The sequence below is a fragment of the Leopardus geoffroyi genome, chromosome C2, assembly GCF_018350155.1.
Source record: "Leopardus geoffroyi isolate Oge1 chromosome C2, O.geoffroyi_Oge1_pat1.0, whole genome shotgun sequence".
NCBI classification, from domain to species: domain Eukaryota; kingdom Metazoa; phylum Chordata; class Mammalia; order Carnivora; family Felidae; genus Leopardus; species Leopardus geoffroyi.
The window spans coordinates 157,261,308-157,282,914 of NC_059333.1; the positions used below are offsets into that span (position 1 = coordinate 157,261,308).

The 21,607-nt window shown below is 40.6% G+C and overlaps 1 protein-coding gene across 45 annotated transcripts in view; it reads right to left on the reverse strand.

Annotated features, from left to right (window-relative positions):
• Nucleotides 1–21,607, reverse strand: part of CLASP2 (cytoplasmic linker associated protein 2) — a 182,152-nt gene that overhangs the window by 74,773 nt on the left and 85,772 nt on the right. For 34 of the 45 annotated variants that reach the window (XM_045436717.1, XM_045436722.1, XM_045436719.1 and 31 more), the window contains 8 exons: nucleotides 19,162–19,232; nucleotides 14,419–14,478; nucleotides 13,159–13,236; nucleotides 12,258–12,425; nucleotides 10,016–10,071; nucleotides 8,666–8,839; nucleotides 2,344–2,367; nucleotides 371–388 (listed from right to left, as the gene is read on the reverse strand). In XM_045436717.1, the coding sequence (XP_045292673.1) occupies nucleotides 371–388; nucleotides 2,344–2,367; nucleotides 8,666–8,839; nucleotides 10,016–10,071; nucleotides 12,258–12,425; nucleotides 13,159–13,236; nucleotides 14,419–14,478; nucleotides 19,162–19,232 (649 nt within the window). The remainder of the gene's footprint in view (nucleotides 1–370; nucleotides 389–2,343; nucleotides 2,368–8,665; nucleotides 8,840–10,015; nucleotides 10,072–12,257; nucleotides 12,426–13,158; nucleotides 13,237–14,418; nucleotides 14,479–19,161; nucleotides 19,233–21,607) is intronic. The other 11 variants (XM_045436723.1, XM_045436744.1, XM_045436743.1 and 8 more) reach the window with 2 other exon arrangements.

Sequence of the window (21,607 nt, forward strand, 5' to 3'; positions counted from 1 at the left end):
AGTATAAATGAATTAGCATAAATTAAAAAAAACATACACAAAATTAAAGAAAAACATTAATGATGCTGCTGAAAAAAAAAAAAGAAACTATTTATTAACTTTATACCAGATATTATTAAACATGTTAAGCAACTATGTTTTCCCAGCACGAGACGATCCAAGATACAAAGCAAAGCTCAAGATGAAGAACTAAAGAAAACAATCCACATCTGTAACTAACACAACCAAACATAAAATGTAGAAGTTGTCATGGCTGTCAAATTATATAGTTTTGCAAATTAGCCTATTTTAGTTTGTGATATTTAATTCCTACTAATGAAAATATTAATGTAGAGGTATTCGTGTTACTAACAAAATGTAGGATTCTTACCATCTTCAGATGTTGCTCCTAAATAAGAGAAATAAAACAATAACATTTCAACAAATTCTGCCAATGCTGATGTTAAGATCTACTCGTACCTCCCACCCAAGACTACAATGAAAGAGTGAAAAAAAAAAAAAATCTTCTAGTCTGACAGCCTTAAATTAACTTACGAAACATTCAGTTTGAGAGAAAACAAAATTTGAAGTAACCTAATGACACACAGCATAATAAAGATTGAAACTAGACAAATGAAAATGGCAAAATCCCACAACAAACACTTTTACCTGTGACATTTCACACTCAAAATTTGAAATGGTGAAGAAAATTATAGAAGCTAATCACCCAAGAAAGATGCAGTCTTGTCACTGCTTTCTTTGAAATGAAGATTTTTATAAAATAAGAATACTTTCTGTGCATTTTCTAAAAGCCATCCATAAAAGAACTAGAAAAACTGACAAACACGGGAGCCAAATGCATGACCCAGGCCTCATTAACCCACTATTTTCATCAAAGCATTACAGAGACCTATCAATCCATTAGCTATGTACTCAACATTTATATACATTCCCTAAGATGTAAAGGAAAAGTAGCGAAAATGAACAAGTAAAAATATCATAACTCACTACTACTAAAGGGCAGTAATAGATATACCTCTGTATGTGTATAGACAGATTAAAAAAAAAATAGGATTGAACATCATTGAGAGTAACACATCACATGACACAGATGATTCTTCAAACAGGTTTATGTTTCTGACCCAAACAAGAAAAGATTTTAATCTGGAAAATGAGAATAATTTAAGGAAATACAATTTCAGTGCGAGAAGTGGTACTAAAGGGTTTTAAAATACAGAAACTATCTTTTGGTGGACTTCCATTTCATTCAGTAATTTTTAAATTTATGAAATACTTTGGGGCGCCTGGGTGGTGCAGTCGGTTAGGCATCCGACTTCAGCCAGGTCACGATCTCGCGGTCCGTGAGTTCGAGCCCCGCGTCGGGCTCTGGGCCGATGGCTCAGAGCCTGGAGCCTGTTTCCGATTCTGTGTCTCCCTCTCTCTCTCTGCCCCTCCCCCGTTCATGCTCTGTCTCTCTCTGTCCCAAAAATAAATAAACGTTGAAAAAAATAAATAAATAAATTTATGAAATACTTTAAACATAGAGAGGAGCACAGAGACACTCATGTCATGTATCCAACCCAAGATTAAATAAACCTTCCATTTCATTGGAATGGAAGTTAAATCTATTTGAGTTTATGAAGGAATAAACAGGAAACCACACAGTTCTCCATTTTTCCTCGATCTCCTACTAAGACTTACAGATTGAGTATCTTCTTACAAGTTCTTAACAAAAGCTCAAGTTCCTACACAACATTATGGTATCTGATGAAGCGAAGGGAAAATGCAGATAATACATTGTGTAGTATCAGACAAAAAAATACCAAACAGATACAAAACACCACACTGAACTGAGCAACTACAGATAAACTATATTCATTTGAATACTGAAATTAAAAAGGCAAGACTTAAAGTTCAGTTCTGGTTAAATGTTAGTTAAAACTCACTCTTAAAAAGAAAGCATCTGTGACTTGCATTTTATTTTCACAGATAACTATATGAATCTATCAGAGCTAGGAAACTCAAGAGTTCAATCAAATGACTTAGGGGATTCCTTTCCATTTTTATGAGTCTGATTCTATTTCAGAGGAAGACTTAAGAAATCGAGACTAGTTCTATGAGCTAAGGCAAAAAATTTTAAGATAATTGATTTTACTTACAACAAACAGTAACCTAGTACTTGAGTAGACTGGGAAACCCCAAAATGGATCTGCCTAACCCCAAATTCAGAGAAATATGTAGCTATTTTTATATCAAATTGCTGCTAAATAAACAGTCTATTTTCAGAAATTAAGAGAATGAAGATATTATATAGGACCCAAGGGCCAAAAAATCTTTAGTAGAATTAGAAAAGGAAGTGCTTACCATCCATCTTGTCAGAAGTATCCTCTTTGATGAAAGGGCAAGCAAAGAACAGAGGAAAACTTAGCATATTAGAAAACAGTAATTTTACAATCCCTAGAAACATTATTTTTGAGAAGACAATTCATAACACAGACATATACATATGTTTTCAACTAAAACATACTAGGAGATTTAAAGAAGATGAGGTGCCCACATGAGGGAAAGATAAAAACAACAAAAAATCGGTAATGAATTTCATTTTCACCGGCCGAGAGAGAAGTTAGTGAAGCCTATATCCCAAGCTGGGACCTTTGCCATCATCAGGCAAACCTCTTGCTTTGGCCTTCGGATCTTCTTGAAATCCAACACTCGTGGGGCGCCTGGGTGGCTCAGTCGGTTAAGCGTCCGACTTCAGCTCAGGTCACGATCTTGCGGTTCGTGAGTTCGAGCCCTGCGTCAGGCTCTGGGCTGATGGCTCAGCGCCCGGAGCCTGTTTCCGATTCTGTGTCTCCCTCTCTCTCTGCCCCTCCCCCGTTCATGCTCTGTCTCTCTCTGTCCCAAAAATAAATAAACGTTAAAAAAAAAAAAAAGAAATCCAACACTCGTGATATCCCTGTTCCCAAAGGATTCAGTACTTAGGTGAGAGGAAAAACCCAGTGGCAATTGCTTTAAGGAACGTACTGTTTAACATTGAAAGAATATAGTAAGAAACATCTCTAGTGACTTCCAACTCTCCTCTCAAGCACAGGTCTCTCTCCTGAGTTGCAAACCACAACACCTCGATGCCACTGGATCTCTCCTGCTCTCGTTATACCACTAGGGTTCCTCAACACCTCCAGTCCGATGCCTCCCTGGGACTTTAAATGCTAAACGCATATAACACAACAAGCTTCTAGCGGCTCATCCTTTAGCAATCTACCACTAGACTGAGAGACTCTGAGTACAGAAGCATATATTTCTGCACCTCTTGTACCAAGTGAGGTGCCTGGCAAGACCGAAGTGCTCACTGAGTGTTTGCTGAAAAACAATGGAACACTTCCTCGGATCCGTAAATGTCCAGTCATGAGAAGACTCAAAGTAGAAGAAAAGAGAGTATACCAGTCACATGTGTGTAAGAACGCTGGTGGTGATGGTGAATGGGGAGAGGGAGGGAGGGAAGAGGAGAGAGGCGGAAGAGGGGGGAAGCGGGAGAGGGCGAGGGAGAGGAAGAGGGGAGAGGAAGGAACAGAGAAACAGAAAGAAAGAGAGAGGAAGAAGGGAGAATCCGTCATCCCCGGAAAGAGCCAGAGGCAAGTAGCTCACTGGGTATAAACCTGGGCCACATAATGAAGTCAATGTGTGGTTCAACCCTCAAAGAACCAAAATAAACTGATCCATCTCACAGCCCCATTACAGACGTTAAGGAAAAAAACGTTACAAACTGCCGTCCTAGTTCACATTAAAACGTTTCAAATATTGTATGTTTTTTCTGCTAACAAAAATGATAGACACTAAATCTCACATTTTTATCTTGAAAACTCCAGATAAATAGGTTTTATGCTTGTTTTCCGGTGTTCTCCCCACTTAAAAAAAGGTAAGCTATAATTCCTGTACCATAAAATTCACCCTTTTATAGTATACAATTCAGTATTTTTAGTATATTAACCCCCCTCATCACAAATTCCATAAAGTTTTCCTCACCCCTAAAGGAAATCCTGCGTCCATTAGGAATCACTCCCTATACCCATGACTCTCAGCCCCTGGCAACTACTAACTTATTTTCTATTTCCGTGGGTTCACCTATTCTAGACGTTTCATGTAAATGGACTCAAACAGTAAACGTCTGTGTCTGACTTCACAATGCTCTCGAGGTGCACCCCTCCCGAAGCTTGCATTGGTACCTCTACGTAACGTACTCCCTTGTATGGCTGCCTAATATTCCATTCCACTGTATGGACACATCTGTTTGACGATTCACCAGCTGATGGACATCGGGGTTGTTTCCACGGCTACTATGAACACTCATGTATACATTTTTATGAGAACGTATAGTTCATATTATCTTAGATATACGGCAAGGAGTGGAACAGCTAGGTCACATGGTACCCATTTCACTTCGTGCGAAACTCCCAAACTGTTGCCATAGCAGCGTTCTTACCAGCACCGTGTTAAGTGCTCACCAGCACTTGGTACTGTCTATCCTCACCAGCATTTGTCACTGTCCATCTTTTTGGTAACATCCACCCTCGTGGATATGAAGGGATAGCTTATTATGCTTCTGATCTGTACTTTCCTAATGGCTAATGATGGTGGGCATCTTCTCATGCACTTTCTGGCAATTAATATGTTGTCTTTAGAGAAATGTCTATTCAAATCTTTTGCTCACTTTTAAATTTAATTGTCTTTTTGTTACTGAGCTCTAAGAGTTCTTCATGTAATTGGGATCTAAGTCCCTAATATCAGATACGTAATTTGCAAACGTTTTCTCTCATTCTCTGTTCTGTCCTTTCACTTTCTTGATGGTGCCCTTTGAAGCACGAAAGTTTTAAATTTTGATGAAGCCCAGTTTATCTCTCCTTTCTTAGATGGTTTGTGTGTTTGGTGTAGTATGTGAGAAAACATTATTAAATCCAAGGTTACGAAAATTTACACGTATGTTTTCTTCCAAGAGTTTTATAGTTTTAGCTCTTAAATTTGGGTCTTTGATCCATTTTGAGTTAACTTTCTGGATATGGTGTGAGGTAAGGATCCAAATTCATTCCTTGGCAAGTGGCTATCCAGTTGTTTCAGCACCACTGCTTGAAAAGAATTCTTTCCCCACTGAATGGTCTTGGCACCCTTGTGAAAAAATCAACTGATCATAAATATACTGGTTTATTTTTGGTCCCTCAACTCCAATTACACTGGTCTATATGTCTATCCTTATGCCAGTACTACAGAGACTTGATTACTTTAGCCTTTAAGTTTTGAAATTGGGAAGTGTTGAGTCCACTGACTCTCTCAAGATTGTTCTCAAAATTGTTTCATCTAGTTTTGATCCCTTGCATTTTCATATGGATTTTAGGATCTGCTTATTTCTATAAAAAGGCATCTGGACTTTTGACAGGGATTACATGGAGTCTGTATGTGAATTTGCTATATTAATAATATTAAGTCTTTAGAGAACCTGGGTGTATTTCCATCAGTTTAGATCTTATTTAATTTCTTTTACTATAGGTTATAGTTTTCAGTGAACAAGTGTGAAAATAAATCAATATATACACATATAAATATATATATATGCATACATTTTGCCCTTGGTTCTCTGTTCCCTGGTTCCTGAGACAGAGTACCTAAGTCCCTTAAAATTTCCTAAATTGTAAGAGCACTAAGGATATCTTTTGTTCTAATATTTGGTCTTTGACCCTGGTGCCTGACAGATACCTTAAGACCCCTATAATTTCCTGGGTGACAGCAGTGTCTTTTGTTCTACTGAGGTGATTCCTGGTGGCTCCTGGAGAGCTTCAGAATGGAGGCTAGTCGCCAGAAAGATGAAGCCACGATTAGAAGCTTGAGAGTTTTTAGCCCTACTCTTCATCTTCTGGGAAGGGGAGAAAAGCTGAAGACTGAGTTAATGACTCATCATGCCTATAGGATGAAGCCTCCTTAAAAATCCCCAAAGTACAAGGTTCAGAGACTTCTGGGTTGGTGAATGTACCAGGTGGGTGGCATGCTGTGACTCCATGGGGACAGAAGCTCTTGTGCTAAGGACCCTTCTGGACCTTGCCCCATGTGGTTCTTCATCTGGCTGCCCATTCACATCCTTTACAAGTCCTTTGTAATAAACCAGTAATCTAGTAAGTAGACTGTTTCCTCGAGTCTGTGAGTCAGGCTAGCAAATTAATTGAACCTGAAGAGGTTATGGGAACCTCTGATTTATGGCTGGTTTGGTCAGAAGCTTGGGTGACAACCTGGATTTGCACGTGATGCCTCAAGTGTTGGGGTGGGGGCAGCCAGGGGCAATCTTATGGGACTGAGCCCTTAACCTGTGAGCTTTGCGCTTACTATAGTTAGTGTCAGAACGGAACTGAAATGTAGGACACCCAGCTGGTGTAGGAGAACTGTTTGGTGTGGAAAACCCACACGTCTGGTGTCAGCAGCATTATTAGTGTCAAAGTAAAGAAGAAACATGGGAGTGGTTTCTCCTAGAGAAGTCTTACACTTCTTTTGTTATATTAATTGCTAAGTATTTTATGCTTTTTAATGCTATTATGATCGATATTGTTTCAAACTGTTCATTGCTAGCATTCGGAAATACAACTGATTTTTGTACATTGACCTTGTATTCTGCAACCTTGCTGAACTCATTTTTAAGCTCTAATAGTTTTTTTGTGGATTCCTTAGGATTTTCTCTACATAAGATCATGTTTTCTGCAAACACAGACAGTTTTACCTTTCTTCCAATCTGGACACATTTGATGTCTTTTTTTGCCTTAACGACCTGGCTAGAACCTCCACGGTAATGTCGTTGGGAAGGGTAAGGGTGGAATATTCTCTTCTTGCTGCTGGTCTTGAGAAAGTATCCCGTCTGTCACATTAAGGAAGATGTTAGCCCTGGGTTTTTCATAGATGTTCTTCACTAGGTTCACAAATTTCCCTTCCATTCCTAGTTTGTTGATTAGTATTCTCACAAAAAGGGGTCGGGTTTTGTCAAACGCCTTTTCTGCATCTACTGAAACAACTGTGGGTTTTGTGGTTTTGTCCTATTACTCTATCAATAGAGCGTACTTAGTTGATTCGTTTTCATATACTCAAGTCACACTGCATTCCTAACCAGGGAACATTTCTGTCCTTTCACTTTGTAACACAGAAACGTTTTACGAATATTAAAAGCATTAAACAACCCACTTTTGACATCTTTTTTAACATCTCTGTCCATATATATTTACCTAGGTATACTTTTATAGAAAATGATGAAATTATCACATTGTTAGGTACCATTCATTTGATCTTTGTTGAAAATACTACTTGTTAATGGCTGCCTAGTATTTTAAGTACATATCATAATTTAATCATATGTCCTTTGTTTACATATCAAGGTTGACTCTAATAATATCTATTATTAAAAACATGATGAATATTCTTTTTTATTTCTTGGTATAATTACCCCTTTTAAGTTTTCAGCCACTCAATTTTATATTTTTACACTTAAGACTGAAATCAGAGGGACTTTTCCCTCCTGGCTTTTGGCTTTTACGTTTAGAAATTCCTTCCCCAATCTGAGAAGAGATGAATAGTCAAGTACTTTGGTTTCATCAAGTTGCTTTCCAACTTTTTAGTCATCTGGATTAAAAAAAAATTTTTTTTTAATGTTTATTCATTTTAGAGATAGAGCACAAGTGGGGGAGGGGCAGAGAGAGCTAGAGACAGAATCGGAAGTAGGCTGCAGGCTCTGAGCTGTCAGCACAGAGCTCAACGTGGGGCTCGAACCCACGAACCATGAGATCATGACCTGAGCCAAAGTCGGACACTTAACCGACTGAGCCACCCAGGTGCCCCTGGAATAAATTTTTATATTTTTATAAACCCTATTTACCGAGTAATGTAACCTTTCCTCACTGACTGTTGCTGTGCCACACTTTATCACGTACTACAATTCATCCTACTATCTCTGCACTTCCTACTGCGTTCCAATGATCTGCCTGCCTAGGGTTCTACCAGTACTACCTAAGAGGGAAAAAAAAAAATGAAGCACAAAAATAGAGATAAGCAATATGAATCACCAGCCTCAAACTTTTAAAGTTGATAACACACAGAGGCACCTGGCTGGCTCCGTTGGAAGAGCACACAGCTTTCAGTCTTGGGGTCATGAGTTTAAGCCCCACGCTGCGTGTAAAGATTATTAAATAAATAAACTAAAAAACATGAAGTCGATAAACATAAAAAACAAACTCCAAATAGCTCTGGGAATACAGGGTTCAGCTCTGATTATAATTAAGCTTTGCACTTTCCCCAGATCCCCGAAAGACTTTCTCGTGGTAAGGGAACAGAAGCTGGCTACAAGGCCAAAGCCCTTCCCAACTTCCTCAGGTAGGCAGTGGTTGGGTGTGGCAGGAGCACAGAAGGGTGCAAATTCTATAGGCAAATTATGGAGTCAAGAACTGTTCCTCTGATGCGGATGTTCGGGAGGATGACAAGGGAAAAGTCGAAACAAGGCAGCTTGAGTACCTTCCAACTATGTCCTAAGTACGGAATTCTATTAAAAGATGCAGACTATCCTTAACTGGCGAGAATGGACACGAGGCGATTAAGATATCGCGGTCGCCTGACTTCGCTGAGACCAGGGAGAAAACAACGGATGCTACCCCACGGAGAGCGGCCTTACCTAGTGACGCGTAGGAACCCGGATTCAGGGCCCCTGCACCCAACCGCCCGCTTCGCGCAGACTGCCCGGCAGCATGGTGAGCCTTGGCACCAGCAGCAGCATTCACGTCGATGTCGCTTCGTGAACGCTGCAGGCTTCCGGGAAGGCAACTGGCTTTGCTGCTGCCTGCCGACACTACGGGAAACAGAGCAGAGGCGGCGTATACGATTTAAATCGCCACAAACAGTACGGAAGTTACATCGACTTGAAACCACGACGAGCTAGTCCATGACGACCAATGGTCAGAGAGGGAGTGGTGCACAAACGGACACCGGAAAGCACTTCGCGGTATTTGCAGGTCGGGGTCCTTCCGCTTCAATCCTGTTACCCCTAAATCTTCTTGGACAGTCTTCCCAGTGTTTTTCTGCCTCACTTTCCTCTTGCATAAAATGGGAAAAACCTCTATATTGGTGAAATTCACACAACTGCTCTGTAGATGACGAGCCGGTGTCTGTGACTGATTCATGAAAATAAAGCACAGGAAGCACTGTACAAGACACACGGAGGACAGCAGGGTTTTTCTTACTATCAGAGACATGCAAGGAGAACTACCACTCTAGCATATGGTTATTCAGAAAATCATGCAAATTCTACCCCTCTTAGGCAAAGCAAATGGAGCCATTCAATTTCTGGTCTGTAGTTTTCAGTTTTAAAAATGAAGATTTTATAAACTGACTTATGATCCATGAATAGGCCATGAAATCAACAGAGTGGGTCACGACCAACATTTTAAGGAAGTGAAACAAAAAAGAGTGCATCGCAAGTAAAGGTAAGCGGTGCTTCAGGGAACTTGGATTATACTCTATTCTGTACAGTACATGTATATCATATGCATATAATTACATACACCACATTGTACATACTGTGTGTAGTATATGTATATGGTATACAAACGTAGGTACAACGTACATATGTGGTATTAGCTTACTGCATAAGATGATGTTCTCACTACACAGTTAAAAGCAGTAACTTTTAAACTGTTCTGATGTGGCCCGTGGTGAGAAAATACTTTTATTATTTTTTTAAACGTTTATGTATTTTGAGAGACAGCATTAGCGCGCACGAGGTGGGGAGGGGCAGGGAGAGAATCCCAAGCAGGCTCCTCGCCATCGGCACAGAGCCCGATCCGGAGCTCAATCCCCGGACCTTGAGATCATGACCCGAGTTGAAGTCGAGAGTTGGCCGCTCAACTGACTGAGCCCACCAGGCGCCCCGAAAACAATTTTAAATAGTAACATGACTTCTAACGTAGCTTTACTTTGTTATTCAGTACAACATGCTTGGACTCTTGCTTAGAAAAAGACAGTTTACCTCTTCCAGCCACAGTCGATGGGTTTGCTGTAGACCATTTGGAAGAAAAAGGGCGACTGCAAGGTAAAAATAAATGCTTTTAGTAAGAAGATGTAATTGATCACTCTTCTCAGAACAATGAAATACTGAGTTTTCTGAAGGGTTGTCTTGATTTCACTGTAATTTTCCTTTTACAAATCACTTCAGGACGGTGTGGTCCCTCAGCTGTGGAGCAGAAATGAAACAACTAGCAGCGAAGAGACCGTAAGCTCTACAAAGACCAGCAACCGGCCTGCTGGTGTTCACTCGGGTCCCCGGCACCCATCATAGTGCTCACCACACAAGACTCAATAGAGCACACTCCAACCCCGGTACCCCAAGACGTCTTCCTTAGAAGGAGACAGGGGTAGTGTCATCACCAGCACACAGGGAGTTCGGCGTGACCAAAGCCTCTTCACCTAAGCCGTAACGGGCGCGGCCAAAGGCACTTCAGGCAGCTACCGCGAAGGTATCACGCCGCCTATGGCAGTGCTGAGCGTGACTGCCTGGGACGAGAGGAACGAGGCTGAGGGCTACTGCTGAGGATAACACCAACGATTAGAAAGCAAAACAGCTCAGATCATTTCAAAGGATCCATCTGCCCTAGTTATCTTTACAAAAATGTTTTTTAAATGTGTATTTCTGAGAGAGAGAGAGGCAGAGAGACAGAGAGAGAGAGAGGGGGAGACACAGAATCCGAAGCGGGCTCCGGGCTCCGAGCTGTCAGCACAGAGCCCGACGCGGAGCTCGAACTCACGGACTGCGAGATACTGACCTGAGCGGAAGTCGGTGCTCAACCGACTGAGCCACCAGGTGCCCCTGCCTTAGTATCTTGATTATCTTTCATTATAATGCTATTCTGCAGCCCATAGGTAAATAATATGTCTAGGTATGTCTAGGGGGTCAGGGAAGTTTGTCCACAAGTTTTAAAGGTGCGGGAAGAGGAGCAAAGACCCCAGACAGGTTCATGGTAGGAAAGGTAATTATTCCTACGATAATCACACTGAAATGGATCGTATCTGCTTTTTCACTGGACGTAAGTACAGCACTTACAAAACACTGGGAGCACCTTCCTGGATCCTGTGCCCTGGGTGCCTCACTTGCCCCTCCCTCGTCCCACTCCTGCATCAGGGCCCCGCCACGCAACCAGCAACCTTTGTGCGGCCAAGGTCCCACAGGATTACACAGAGGTGAGCCCACATTCTGTGAGCTGTTCTTCCCTGGGGAGACCTGCAGATACTTGTGGCCACCCTAGGGAGTAGACATGGCATCAGAAATTCTAGCAATCTCACAGGGCTAGAGAGAGAGAAAGTTAGGGTTAAGGCTGCCAAGGCAGGAAGGGTTTGAGGAAGCCGATATAATGAGAATGCTATTACACAGAGGTGAGTCGGATACTAGTGAATCTGCCACTGATCCAATTTGCCACTGAGGAATTGGCTCAAGTCTTCAGTTGTGCAAAGGCAAGGAAGGAAAGCAGTGTGTTTACTAGTCACACGGTGCGGTGTAAGGGTTCTGAAGATGACTTCAGAATCCCCATTACAATTCTTCCATTATAATGCCCTAGAAATGGGCGGTCTACTGTACCAACTATTTTGGGGGTACTAAAAAAAAAATATATATATATATATATATAAATTAGTGCTTCCCAAACTTTTTCAAAGGCATGAAAGCAGACACAAAATCTGAATCACTACACCCTTTGCCTGAAAAGAAGCTATACTAGCATGGAATCCAACCCTTGCAACAACAGACCGAGAGACGACTAAGTACAGCCGACCTCGAACAACACACATCTGAACTGAGTGGGTCCACCTACATGAGGATTTTTTTTAATGCAGTACAGTACTGTAAATGTGTTTTTTCCTTATGATTTTCCCAATATTTTTTCCTCTACCTTACTTTGTTGTAAGAATACCGTATATAACATACATACAGCATGCAAAACGTGCCCATCGACTGTTTATGCTCTCGGTAAGGCTTCCGGTCAATAGCAGGCTATTTGCAGTTAAGTTTTGGGCGGGTCAAGTTGCATGCGGATGTTCGACTTCACGGGGTGTTGATGCCCCTAACCCCCATACTGTCCAAAGGTCAACCACACTTTCCAGTAATCATTCTTTTAAGGCTTGAAGGAGAAGCAGGCAGACACCCAACCATCTAACTTACGGAACTACAGGGAGTTGGAGAGAGAGTAAGAAATCAGTAATTATCATTTATATGACCTTACTTGAGACTTTCCTGTGAGCTAGATGAGGACCTGTCTGATTGTGGAAGAGATGCTACACTGCCAGAGCTCTTTAAGTAAGTCTGAAGACTCTTCTGGTAAGATGGCTCAAGTGAATTATACAACGTTTCAGCTTCACCAGGAAAGTGGTTTCTAAGACCCATGTATGTCCTGTAAAACAAAAGAACAAGTAACAACAAAAGAATATAAAGTAATAGCTTTACATAAAATGTGCACATTCACGACGAATGAAGATGAGACCATATTAATATATCCACCACCTATCAAGTGAATACTTTCTAAATCTAACAAGTTTTGGTGGAAAGATGGCAGGCTTTTGAGAAAAGATCTCAGTCCAAAATCTGGTCGTGATCCTTACTGTTTGCATGGCCGTGAAAAAACCCCTGAATCTCCAAACTTCTGTTGCCAGTCTACAGAGATAGCATGTTTGCAGGTCATTTCCAAGACTAGACAGTAATGTAGACCAACTGCTCCACAGTATCAGGTACTTAGCACGTTCTCAATAAGTGACAGTTATTTTTATTCATAACGAAAGTGAAGGTGTTATGATGGAATAGGAATACTGACGATGATACAAATGACAATGTGTTAGACATCCAGTACAGATATAAAAAAAAAAATCTCTACTCCCAACATGGGGCTCAAACTCACAACCCTAAGATGAAGAGTCGTAGACTCTACCAACTGAGTCTGCCAGGCGACCCATACATCTAATACAGATTTAATGGAGAAAAATCTATCTCAATTTTACTAAAGGGCTGATGTAGTAGAATACTTGAGACACTGCTGTTATTTTCATTATTTTCATTCTTCCAGTATAATTCTTTTCAAAGAAAAGATCCAAGTATGTTTAAGATGTGACAAAAATACATTATAGACTTACTTTCTTGCCTCCACTCTGGCTTCAGCATCGGCATCATGAATCCCCTTCTTAATAGTTTCAACCAAGACAGCTGCATGTCTATTAAAACAAAACATATTACTTTTTTTAAGATTTTGTTATTTTTAAGCAATCCCTACACTCAACAAAGGGCTCGAACTCACAACCCTGAGATCAAGAGTCGCATATTCCACCGACTCAGCCAACCAGGTGCCCCAAACACCTTTAGATTCAGGAGTAAAACTATATTTCACCACAAATCATACTGCCTATATGTTACAAATTAATCACAAAGGGGCAGGGGAGGTAAAAAGATTAATCAGTGCGTAATAATCTAAGATTGTAAGAGTTTCTGATAATCTAATAGTAACCCCACATATTTCATTCATGGATGGTTTCCTCCTGACAAGTCAAATATTAAAAACTTGAATATAATTATTTTTATAGAGTCCAAATAACGTATAAATGTACAGTGCTGAAATTTTAAATTCTTAACGAATAAAAAAAAACCCTTTGGTGTGGTTCTCACTAACCCACCAGTGTAGAAAATAATCTGCTAATAGTATGATCAGTTATGATCTGGACCAAGCTAAACAGTAGTTGCCACAAAGAACTTAAAGGAAACTTAGAATTATATCATGCCTACACGAAACAAACTTATTTAAAAAAAAAAAAAAAGGCTGCGAATAGGTTCTTACAATTTCCATGTAAATGCAGGTATACGCCAAAGTTCAAACTTGAAATTATACCGTGCAAATAGCCAACTAGCTAGCTGGCTGCCAAATTTTTCTCTTGTTCATCTCAGAGCTGCATGAGATACTGCCCAGTATATACCTTACCAATGATACTGGACAGCTGGTATGGAGAAACTTTCCAATGAATCTCTCTCTTCTTAAAATCTTTCTCCTCTGAAAAGAAGTGCCTTCCTTCTATCTTAAATCATTCATTACTTGATTAATTATACCTCAGGAAACCTAGGTCACTTGTCTGGAGATACATTTTAAAATTTCTGTCCAATTTAACCTGCAGTATCTTGTTTAATCCATCCTACTTAAGAGATCCTCATTCACCCCATAAGTAAAGAAGAAAATCAAAGCTGCACCAAGTAAGAGGAATCAGACTACATCACAGCTTTAAAGGAAAACCAGTATAAATAGCTTTTAAGCAAAAGGAGAAATAATGCAAAACCAATAGCATCAACTTCTAAAGAACTGGTGATAATGGGAAGGAGAGGGAAGCAGGAAAGGAAGAGTTAATACATACCTTTCCAACGAATGAGTCTGCCACTCTTGTAACAATAAATCTAAAAATTCAAATGAGCGCCTGAAAAATAAGTTAATTGTAACTAAATGTTACAACACTATGGTAAGTTATGTTTATTTAAAACTAATTGTTAATTAACACTTCCTTCTACTGTACTTTGTTCTCTGAATTAAAGTACAAGGGGGGCACGTGGGTGGCTCAGTCAGTTGAGTGTCCGACTTCAGCTCCGGTCATGATCTCACGGCTTGTGAGTTCGAGCCCCGCGTCGGGCTCTGTGCTGACAGCTCGGAGCCTGGAGCCTGCTTCAGATTCTGTGTCTCCCTCTCTCTCTCTGACCCTCCCCCACTCACGCTCTGTGTCTCTCCCAAGAATAAATAAACATTAAAAAAAATTTTTTTTTTAAATTTAAAGTACGAGATATTTTTAGGTTATCTTTTTTTTTTTTTTTTTTTAGGTTTATTTATTTATTTTGAGAGAGAGAGAAAAAGCGCAAGCAGGGAAAGGGCAGAGAAGGAGCCGGAGAATCTCAAGCAGGCTCTATGCTGTCAGGGCAGAGCCCTACGCAGGGTTAAATCCCACGATCCATGAAAGCATGACCTGAGCTGAAGTCAACAGTCACACACTTCATCAACTGAGCCACCCGGGTACCCCATGTTTTCAGTTACTGGAACTTCTCAAATACTTAACTACTTTAAGGCTCCAACTACTCCTATGCTACACAGTTCAAAAAAACCTCCAGGGTTCCCCATGATTTTAACTTAAAATGTGTGTCAATTACAAAACTTAACATTATTTCATTTTAAAAAATACTTCTCGAGCACCTACTATGCACTAGAAATTGAAGACCTACAAAGGTGACCAAGAAAGATGGAACGGATCTTCCATTTCCACATCTGTTTTCTTAAACATGCATACACGTGATTTTTAATCAAGTGTCTGTATATTTCCTCCTATACCCTCTCGTTCTCAACTCCTTCAACTGTCTCACTCTTGAGCTTCTCCTTCTTGGCGTCTGATGACACAGTTCTCCCCTATTTTTCTTCTTTTATGAGCACTTTTCCTCCACCTTCCCTTAAATAAGTGTTCACCTGGTTGGCGCTCTTTGTAACCCACCTGTTTCATAGCCTTTGCTTGGGAAACATCATCTGAATCGTCTACACCCTTAGCTCTGACTACCAGCTCTGCTGCTCACATCTAGTCCTTTACCTCCAGCACTGGTTCTTTCATTCGGCCGTGAAGTCAAAGTTTCTACCAGCTCGCGGACATCTCTACACTGGCAGAGACTGTCAGCTCAAACACTACATACGAAAGAACAAATTAATTCTTACCCTCTCAAATCCATTCTTTTAGCCCATACTGTATAGTTTAGAAAATGTTAAGTTAACTTGCCCAAAGTGATAGGACCTAAACCCTGGCATTCTGACTGCAGAACTCCCAGGTGAAGCATCTGATCTACCTCCAATGATCAAGTTCTCATTTCTATGCCCTTAAATCCCTTGGATTTATTTACTGAATAAAATCTGTATCAGGGATCACCAATACAGCTTACTTCAGACCCTGCCCCTCTTACATGAGCTACAAGAACAATAATTCCTACTTAATTAAACCAATATTTCTCATTGTCCCCTCTTTTTAAGTATATTTATTTATTCTGAGAAAGAGGGAGAGTACAAAGGGGTGGGCCAAAGAGAGAGGGAGAGAGAGAGAGAAATCCCAAGCAGGCTCTGCACTGACAGCATGGGGCCCGACGTGGGGCTTGAACTCACGAACCGTGAGATCATGACCTGAGCCCAAACCAAGAGTTGTATGCTTAACGGACTGAGCCCCCCAGGCGCCCCTCTCACTGTCCCTTTTTAATCACTGGTCATAGCTGAAATAAAAAGATGGATGACATTACCTCCTCACCAAAAACTGTCCGAGTATGAAGCAATGTCAAAATTTCTCTTCGTAGACGTTCACAGCCCTCTACACTGACTTTAACCTACTCCTGGCCTCCCTCCCCCACTCACGTCAGCCTCTTTTCCTACTGTAACCTTCCGTTTATCACGTGTTCTGGCCTCAATGGCCTGTCTGATGGCTCTGCACCACTCAGAAGCTTTACATCTCTGCCTAGGTAACACCCACTCAATTCCCCTACAGTTACTGAATTGCTTCCCATTTTCAAGGCATTTGTTTTTTAAATTAAAAACCTTTATTCATGTTTATTTATTTATTTTTTTTTTTTAATTTTTTTTTCAACGTTTTTATTTATTTTTGGGACAGAGAGAGACAGAGCATGAACGGGGGAGGGGCAGAGAGAGAGGGAGACACAGAATCGGAAACAGGCTCCAGGCTCTGAGCCATCAGCCCAGAGCCCGACGCGGGGCTCGAACTCACGAACCGCGAGATCGTGACCTGGCTGAAGTCGGACGCTTAACCGACTGCGCCACCCAGGCGCCCCTATTCATGTTTATTTTTGAGAGAGAGAGAGAAACACACAGTGCAAGCAGGAGTTGGGGAACCGAGAGGGAGGGAGGGAGACACAGAACCTGAAGTAGGCTCCAGGCTCTGAGGTGTCAGCACAGAGCCTGAAGCGGGGCTCGAACTCACAGACCGCGAGATCATAACCTGAGCCAAAGTTTGACGGTTCACCTAAACGACTGAGCCACCCAGACACCCCTCAAGGCAATTTTATGACGCGTTTCCTGACTCCCTCTTCTCTGTTACATTCCTATTTCTCTAGCTACCACTTTCCTCGGTGTTAAGACAGAGACTGGCAAACCTCTTCGGTAAAGGGCCAGGCACGGAGATTTTAGGCCTTGTGCACCAACAACAGTCTCTAACTCGTACTTTCCTTCTTTCTCCCTTTATAACCACCTTCAAAAATGGAAGAAATAGTCTTTGCTTGCAGACTGCATCAGACTAGACTGTTGGCCAGATGTGACCAGCGACCTGTCATTTGCTGACCCTGGGCATAAGAGACAGGTGACAGAACACTTGTCACCAAAACTCTGAACCACTTAAAGGCAGTAATACCTCCTTCAGCTTCTTCCTAGCAAAGTACTTAAATACATATATTTATCAAGTAAAAAAAAGAGATTCTTTACAATTTTCTTTGTTTTGTTACTCAAGCAATCATGACCAAAGGAGTAAGAACAGATTTTATAAGCATCTAGGAACAGAGGTAATATCAACATGATCAGATAGGACTATAGCTTAAATTGTTTTGAACTAAACATCCTTCACTGCAAATATAAAAATGTAGTTTGATTTTCTTATATCTGCTGTCTTGCAAAAATCGTTTGAGACGGGTTTTGAATAAAATAAATCAAACCAACAAAATTTTAAAGCAGTTAAGAAATTGAGATCAGGAAAAGAATATGAATTCAAAACAGATGGGTACATGCATCATACTAGCATATAAAATATGGTACTTAAAAATGTCTTTAAAGTCATTTCTAAAGCTTATTTTTAATTGTAGTTGACATACAATATTATATTAGTTTCAGGCATACAAGCTAGTGATGTGACATCACAAAATGCTCACGATAGTTATGACCTGTCACCATACAAAGGTAAACAATATCATGATTATGTTCTCTACGTTGTACTTGACATCCCTGTGACTTATTTAAAGTTCAAGTTGGTACCTCTTAATCCCTTTCAATCTATTTTGCCCATCTCCCTCCCCTCTGGCAACCATTAATTAGTTTTCTGTATTTATGTTTTTTCATTTGTTTTCTTAGGTTCCACATGTAAGTGAAATCACATAGTATGATTCTTCAATTTTTTCTGTAGTATCTATATATTTATGTATTTATTTCTTTATTTAAGTTAAGTAAGTAAGTAATCTCTATACTCAACATGGGGCTCAAACTCACGCCCGAGATCAAGAGTCACGTGCCCTTCTGACTAAGCCAGCCAGGCGCCCCTGACTCTTCACAATTTTCTTTTTTTTTTTTTTTTTATTTTTTTTAAATTTTTTTTTTTTTTTTCAACGTTTATTTATTTTTGGGACAGAGAGAGACAGAGCATGAACGGGGGAGGGGCAGAGAGAGAGGGAGACACAGAATCGGTAACAGGCTCCAGGCTCTGAGCCATCAGCCCAGAGCCCGACGCGGGGCTCGAACTCACGAACCGCGAGATCGTGACCTGGCTGAAGTCGGACGCTTAACCGACTGCGCCACCCAGGCGCCCCTTCACAATTTTCTCAAACATCAAACGTACAAATCTTGTTTTTGTTGTCTTTAGTATTGATGGTGATCCCGATGGTATTAAAACCAGCAGAAATCACAAGACAGAGAAAGACTGACAGGCTGACCTGGTGTGGCTGTTTATTCTGTCCCAAACACTATAATGAATTCTACTCATGTGGATCTGCCTCATTTAATCCTCACAATGGTATGGGGTCGATATCATCAGCGGTACTAACATATACACACACCGATGTGCAGAGCAGTGTAAATTGCCCAAGTAGAACAGTCAAGTGGCAGTTGTGGCACTCTAGCAAAGGCCTGATTCCAGACTCCATTCTCTCTGAAAATGAGGCAACGAGTGGCCCAAAGAAATCAAAGCTTAAAAGGAGAAATCTGGAAAACACGGGTGGTTGTAATGGTCATTTCTTTTTCCTTGTAGGACACGAGATGAAAAAGTTTACTAAGGTTTCTAGAAGGCAAGAAATTTGTGACAACTAAATTTTGCACCAGAATTAAGAATTTAACATAATATAAAACTATACTAAATTAGTTTTTTCTCAAAACTTACCTCCTTACAGGAACTGATTTTGATGTGCAATTGCTTGTGATTAAAGGTATAAGTCTGGGTACATGGGTATGCTGAAAAAGATGTTTTAGAAAAGGTTGAGAAATACAGTCCGCTTCACATAATCTCTTCTATTTGCCTTACAACCAAGTATTTAGATATATTAGAACAGAACAAAAAGACCATAAAATGAGATCTGGAAAGAAATCAAACCTGTCAAACAGTTTCCCCCACTTAAATAACAGTAATGATGATATAGTTTCAGAAGGACAGGTGTGGCTGTAATACTACCTAAGAGAAGTTAATTGTGTAACTGCAAAGAACTGTCGGGGCAGTTGTGTTTGGGGGCGGGAGCCCTAGCAGGACTGGGCTTGCATCTGTCAAACTCTCTGAAGTGCCACAGCTACGGCCGGTGGAAGAGAATAATTAGTAGGCCATCAAAGCGAGTAACCAGAGTGAGCCTGCAACCCTACCTGCTGGGAATGCACTCGGAAATGGTGATTTTAATGGAAGTTTCACTGTGGCTAAACCACAGCTGTCTAGAATTCAGGTAAAGTTCAACAGATATAATCTTTTGATTTCTATTAGTAATTTTACATTCCTCTAGTGAAGTAAACACTAAAAAGTACACAACAGACAGAAGGATAAAATAGTAACCTAAGCATACATATTTGATGCTTCACATACCCTATTTTTTCTTCTGAGCTAATGGTACAGGCCAGATTACCTAGGAAACCAGCTCTGAGATGAACTCTAGCATATAGGATACTACCAAGTGCCCTTGGGATCAACACTTGTGGAAGGAGGGCAAAGGAGGCAGGGGTGGGCGGAGGAAGAAATCCATCTGTGATTGGGCCTCAGGATCTCTTCGCTAAAAGCCATTAGGGAGCTCTGGAGTTAAAATGGCCCTTCAGAGCAGCTCGAATTGGTTCCGAATGGCCCCAACGTCAACTTCCACATCAATCAGTTGTTGAATGTGGGCCATAATGGGAAGGGGCAAGACCCTGGGGAACGCAGCTCTCTGCAGCTAAAGACTTTCTGCCAAAAGTGCTTCCGGTATTGGAAAAACCAGTCTTTCGCCGAAGAGGAGTGTGTGTGGCACATCTGTGAGCTAGAGTGAACTCAACCGAAATAAAAGAGCCAACTTTGTTCAGCTGCTTCAGAGGGAGGCTACCTACAGACCTGAAGTTGCTCCAATGAGAAGTACACAAGAGAGTGCTGACCTGTGGGCTACTGAACTTACACTCTGCCTAGAAGGGCCCTGTGGACTTGCTCCCTACAGCGCCCAGAAGAGCCTATTCCCAAACACTGCCACAGACCTCGAGCCCAAGGAGACTCTCCAGCCACAACACACTGCGTAGGTCTTACCTATCATCCTTTTCTTCCCTTCGTAACCTCCCAAACCCACTGCTGATGAACACACATTCAACACAGCGGCACGTATGGAGAGATACACTGACCTAGCCGTTGTTACGTCACATTCAGGGAGAGCTGTACCCAAGGAAAATAAAAAGTGAACGTTACAACTACAGACGAAGCGTTCAACCAAACACCAAGTCGGACAATTTAGGTTTTAGTTTATGAATGCCAGCTGACAACCAAAAAATAAAAACCTTCTTGAGAATTAAAAAAAGAATTAGAAGTCAAAGACAGCAATCTAAGGAAGGAGTCTTCTGGGAGACCAACAGAATACAGAAAATGGGAAATAACATAAAACAACAAAACCACCTGATTTGTATTTTCAGTGAGATGACAGGATAGTGTATCAATAACATTAAACAAGCTTATGAAAAATAAGAAGTTTGAAAACAATGTATGATGTATAAGGCCTCAGAACGGCAGCATGGGTATTGTCACATAAGTAGAATTTAAAGGAATTTTTCTTGAGAACATACATCTGTAAGGCAAAAAACAAAAAAATTATCCAAGAAATGATAAATGATACTGAAGGTTCCAAAACTGTGTAACAAGAGTAACAGGGAAAACAAAACAAAACAAAACAAAACAAAAAACAAACCCAAAAACCTAGCAAAGAAAACAGAAGCAATAAATAAATGATCCACAAAAATTAATACAACTTAAGGAAAATTCACCTTCATCAGAAACTCTTACACACTGTGGAAGGAAAGCACTAGTGAAGCTGGAGGAAAACTCCTAACACCTGGAAAGCTTCCGCAAGTTTTTATTTTTGTTTTTCTAGGAAAGAAACAAGTGGGATCTCAGTTCTTAGAGACACAATAAAAAGTGAAAATAATTCTGAATGGAAGGTAAATAATTCTGAGAAAAAAAGGAATATGAACCTGAAGTCCAACTTTTTAGCTCTGTTAGGGTAAAGAAAAGTCATTTTAAAATATGCGAAAGTAAATATACATGAGAATTGAGAACACACTAAACCAAACAGAAATTACTCAGAACTAATTAAAAAATGGGTGGTAAGAGCCAATGGCCA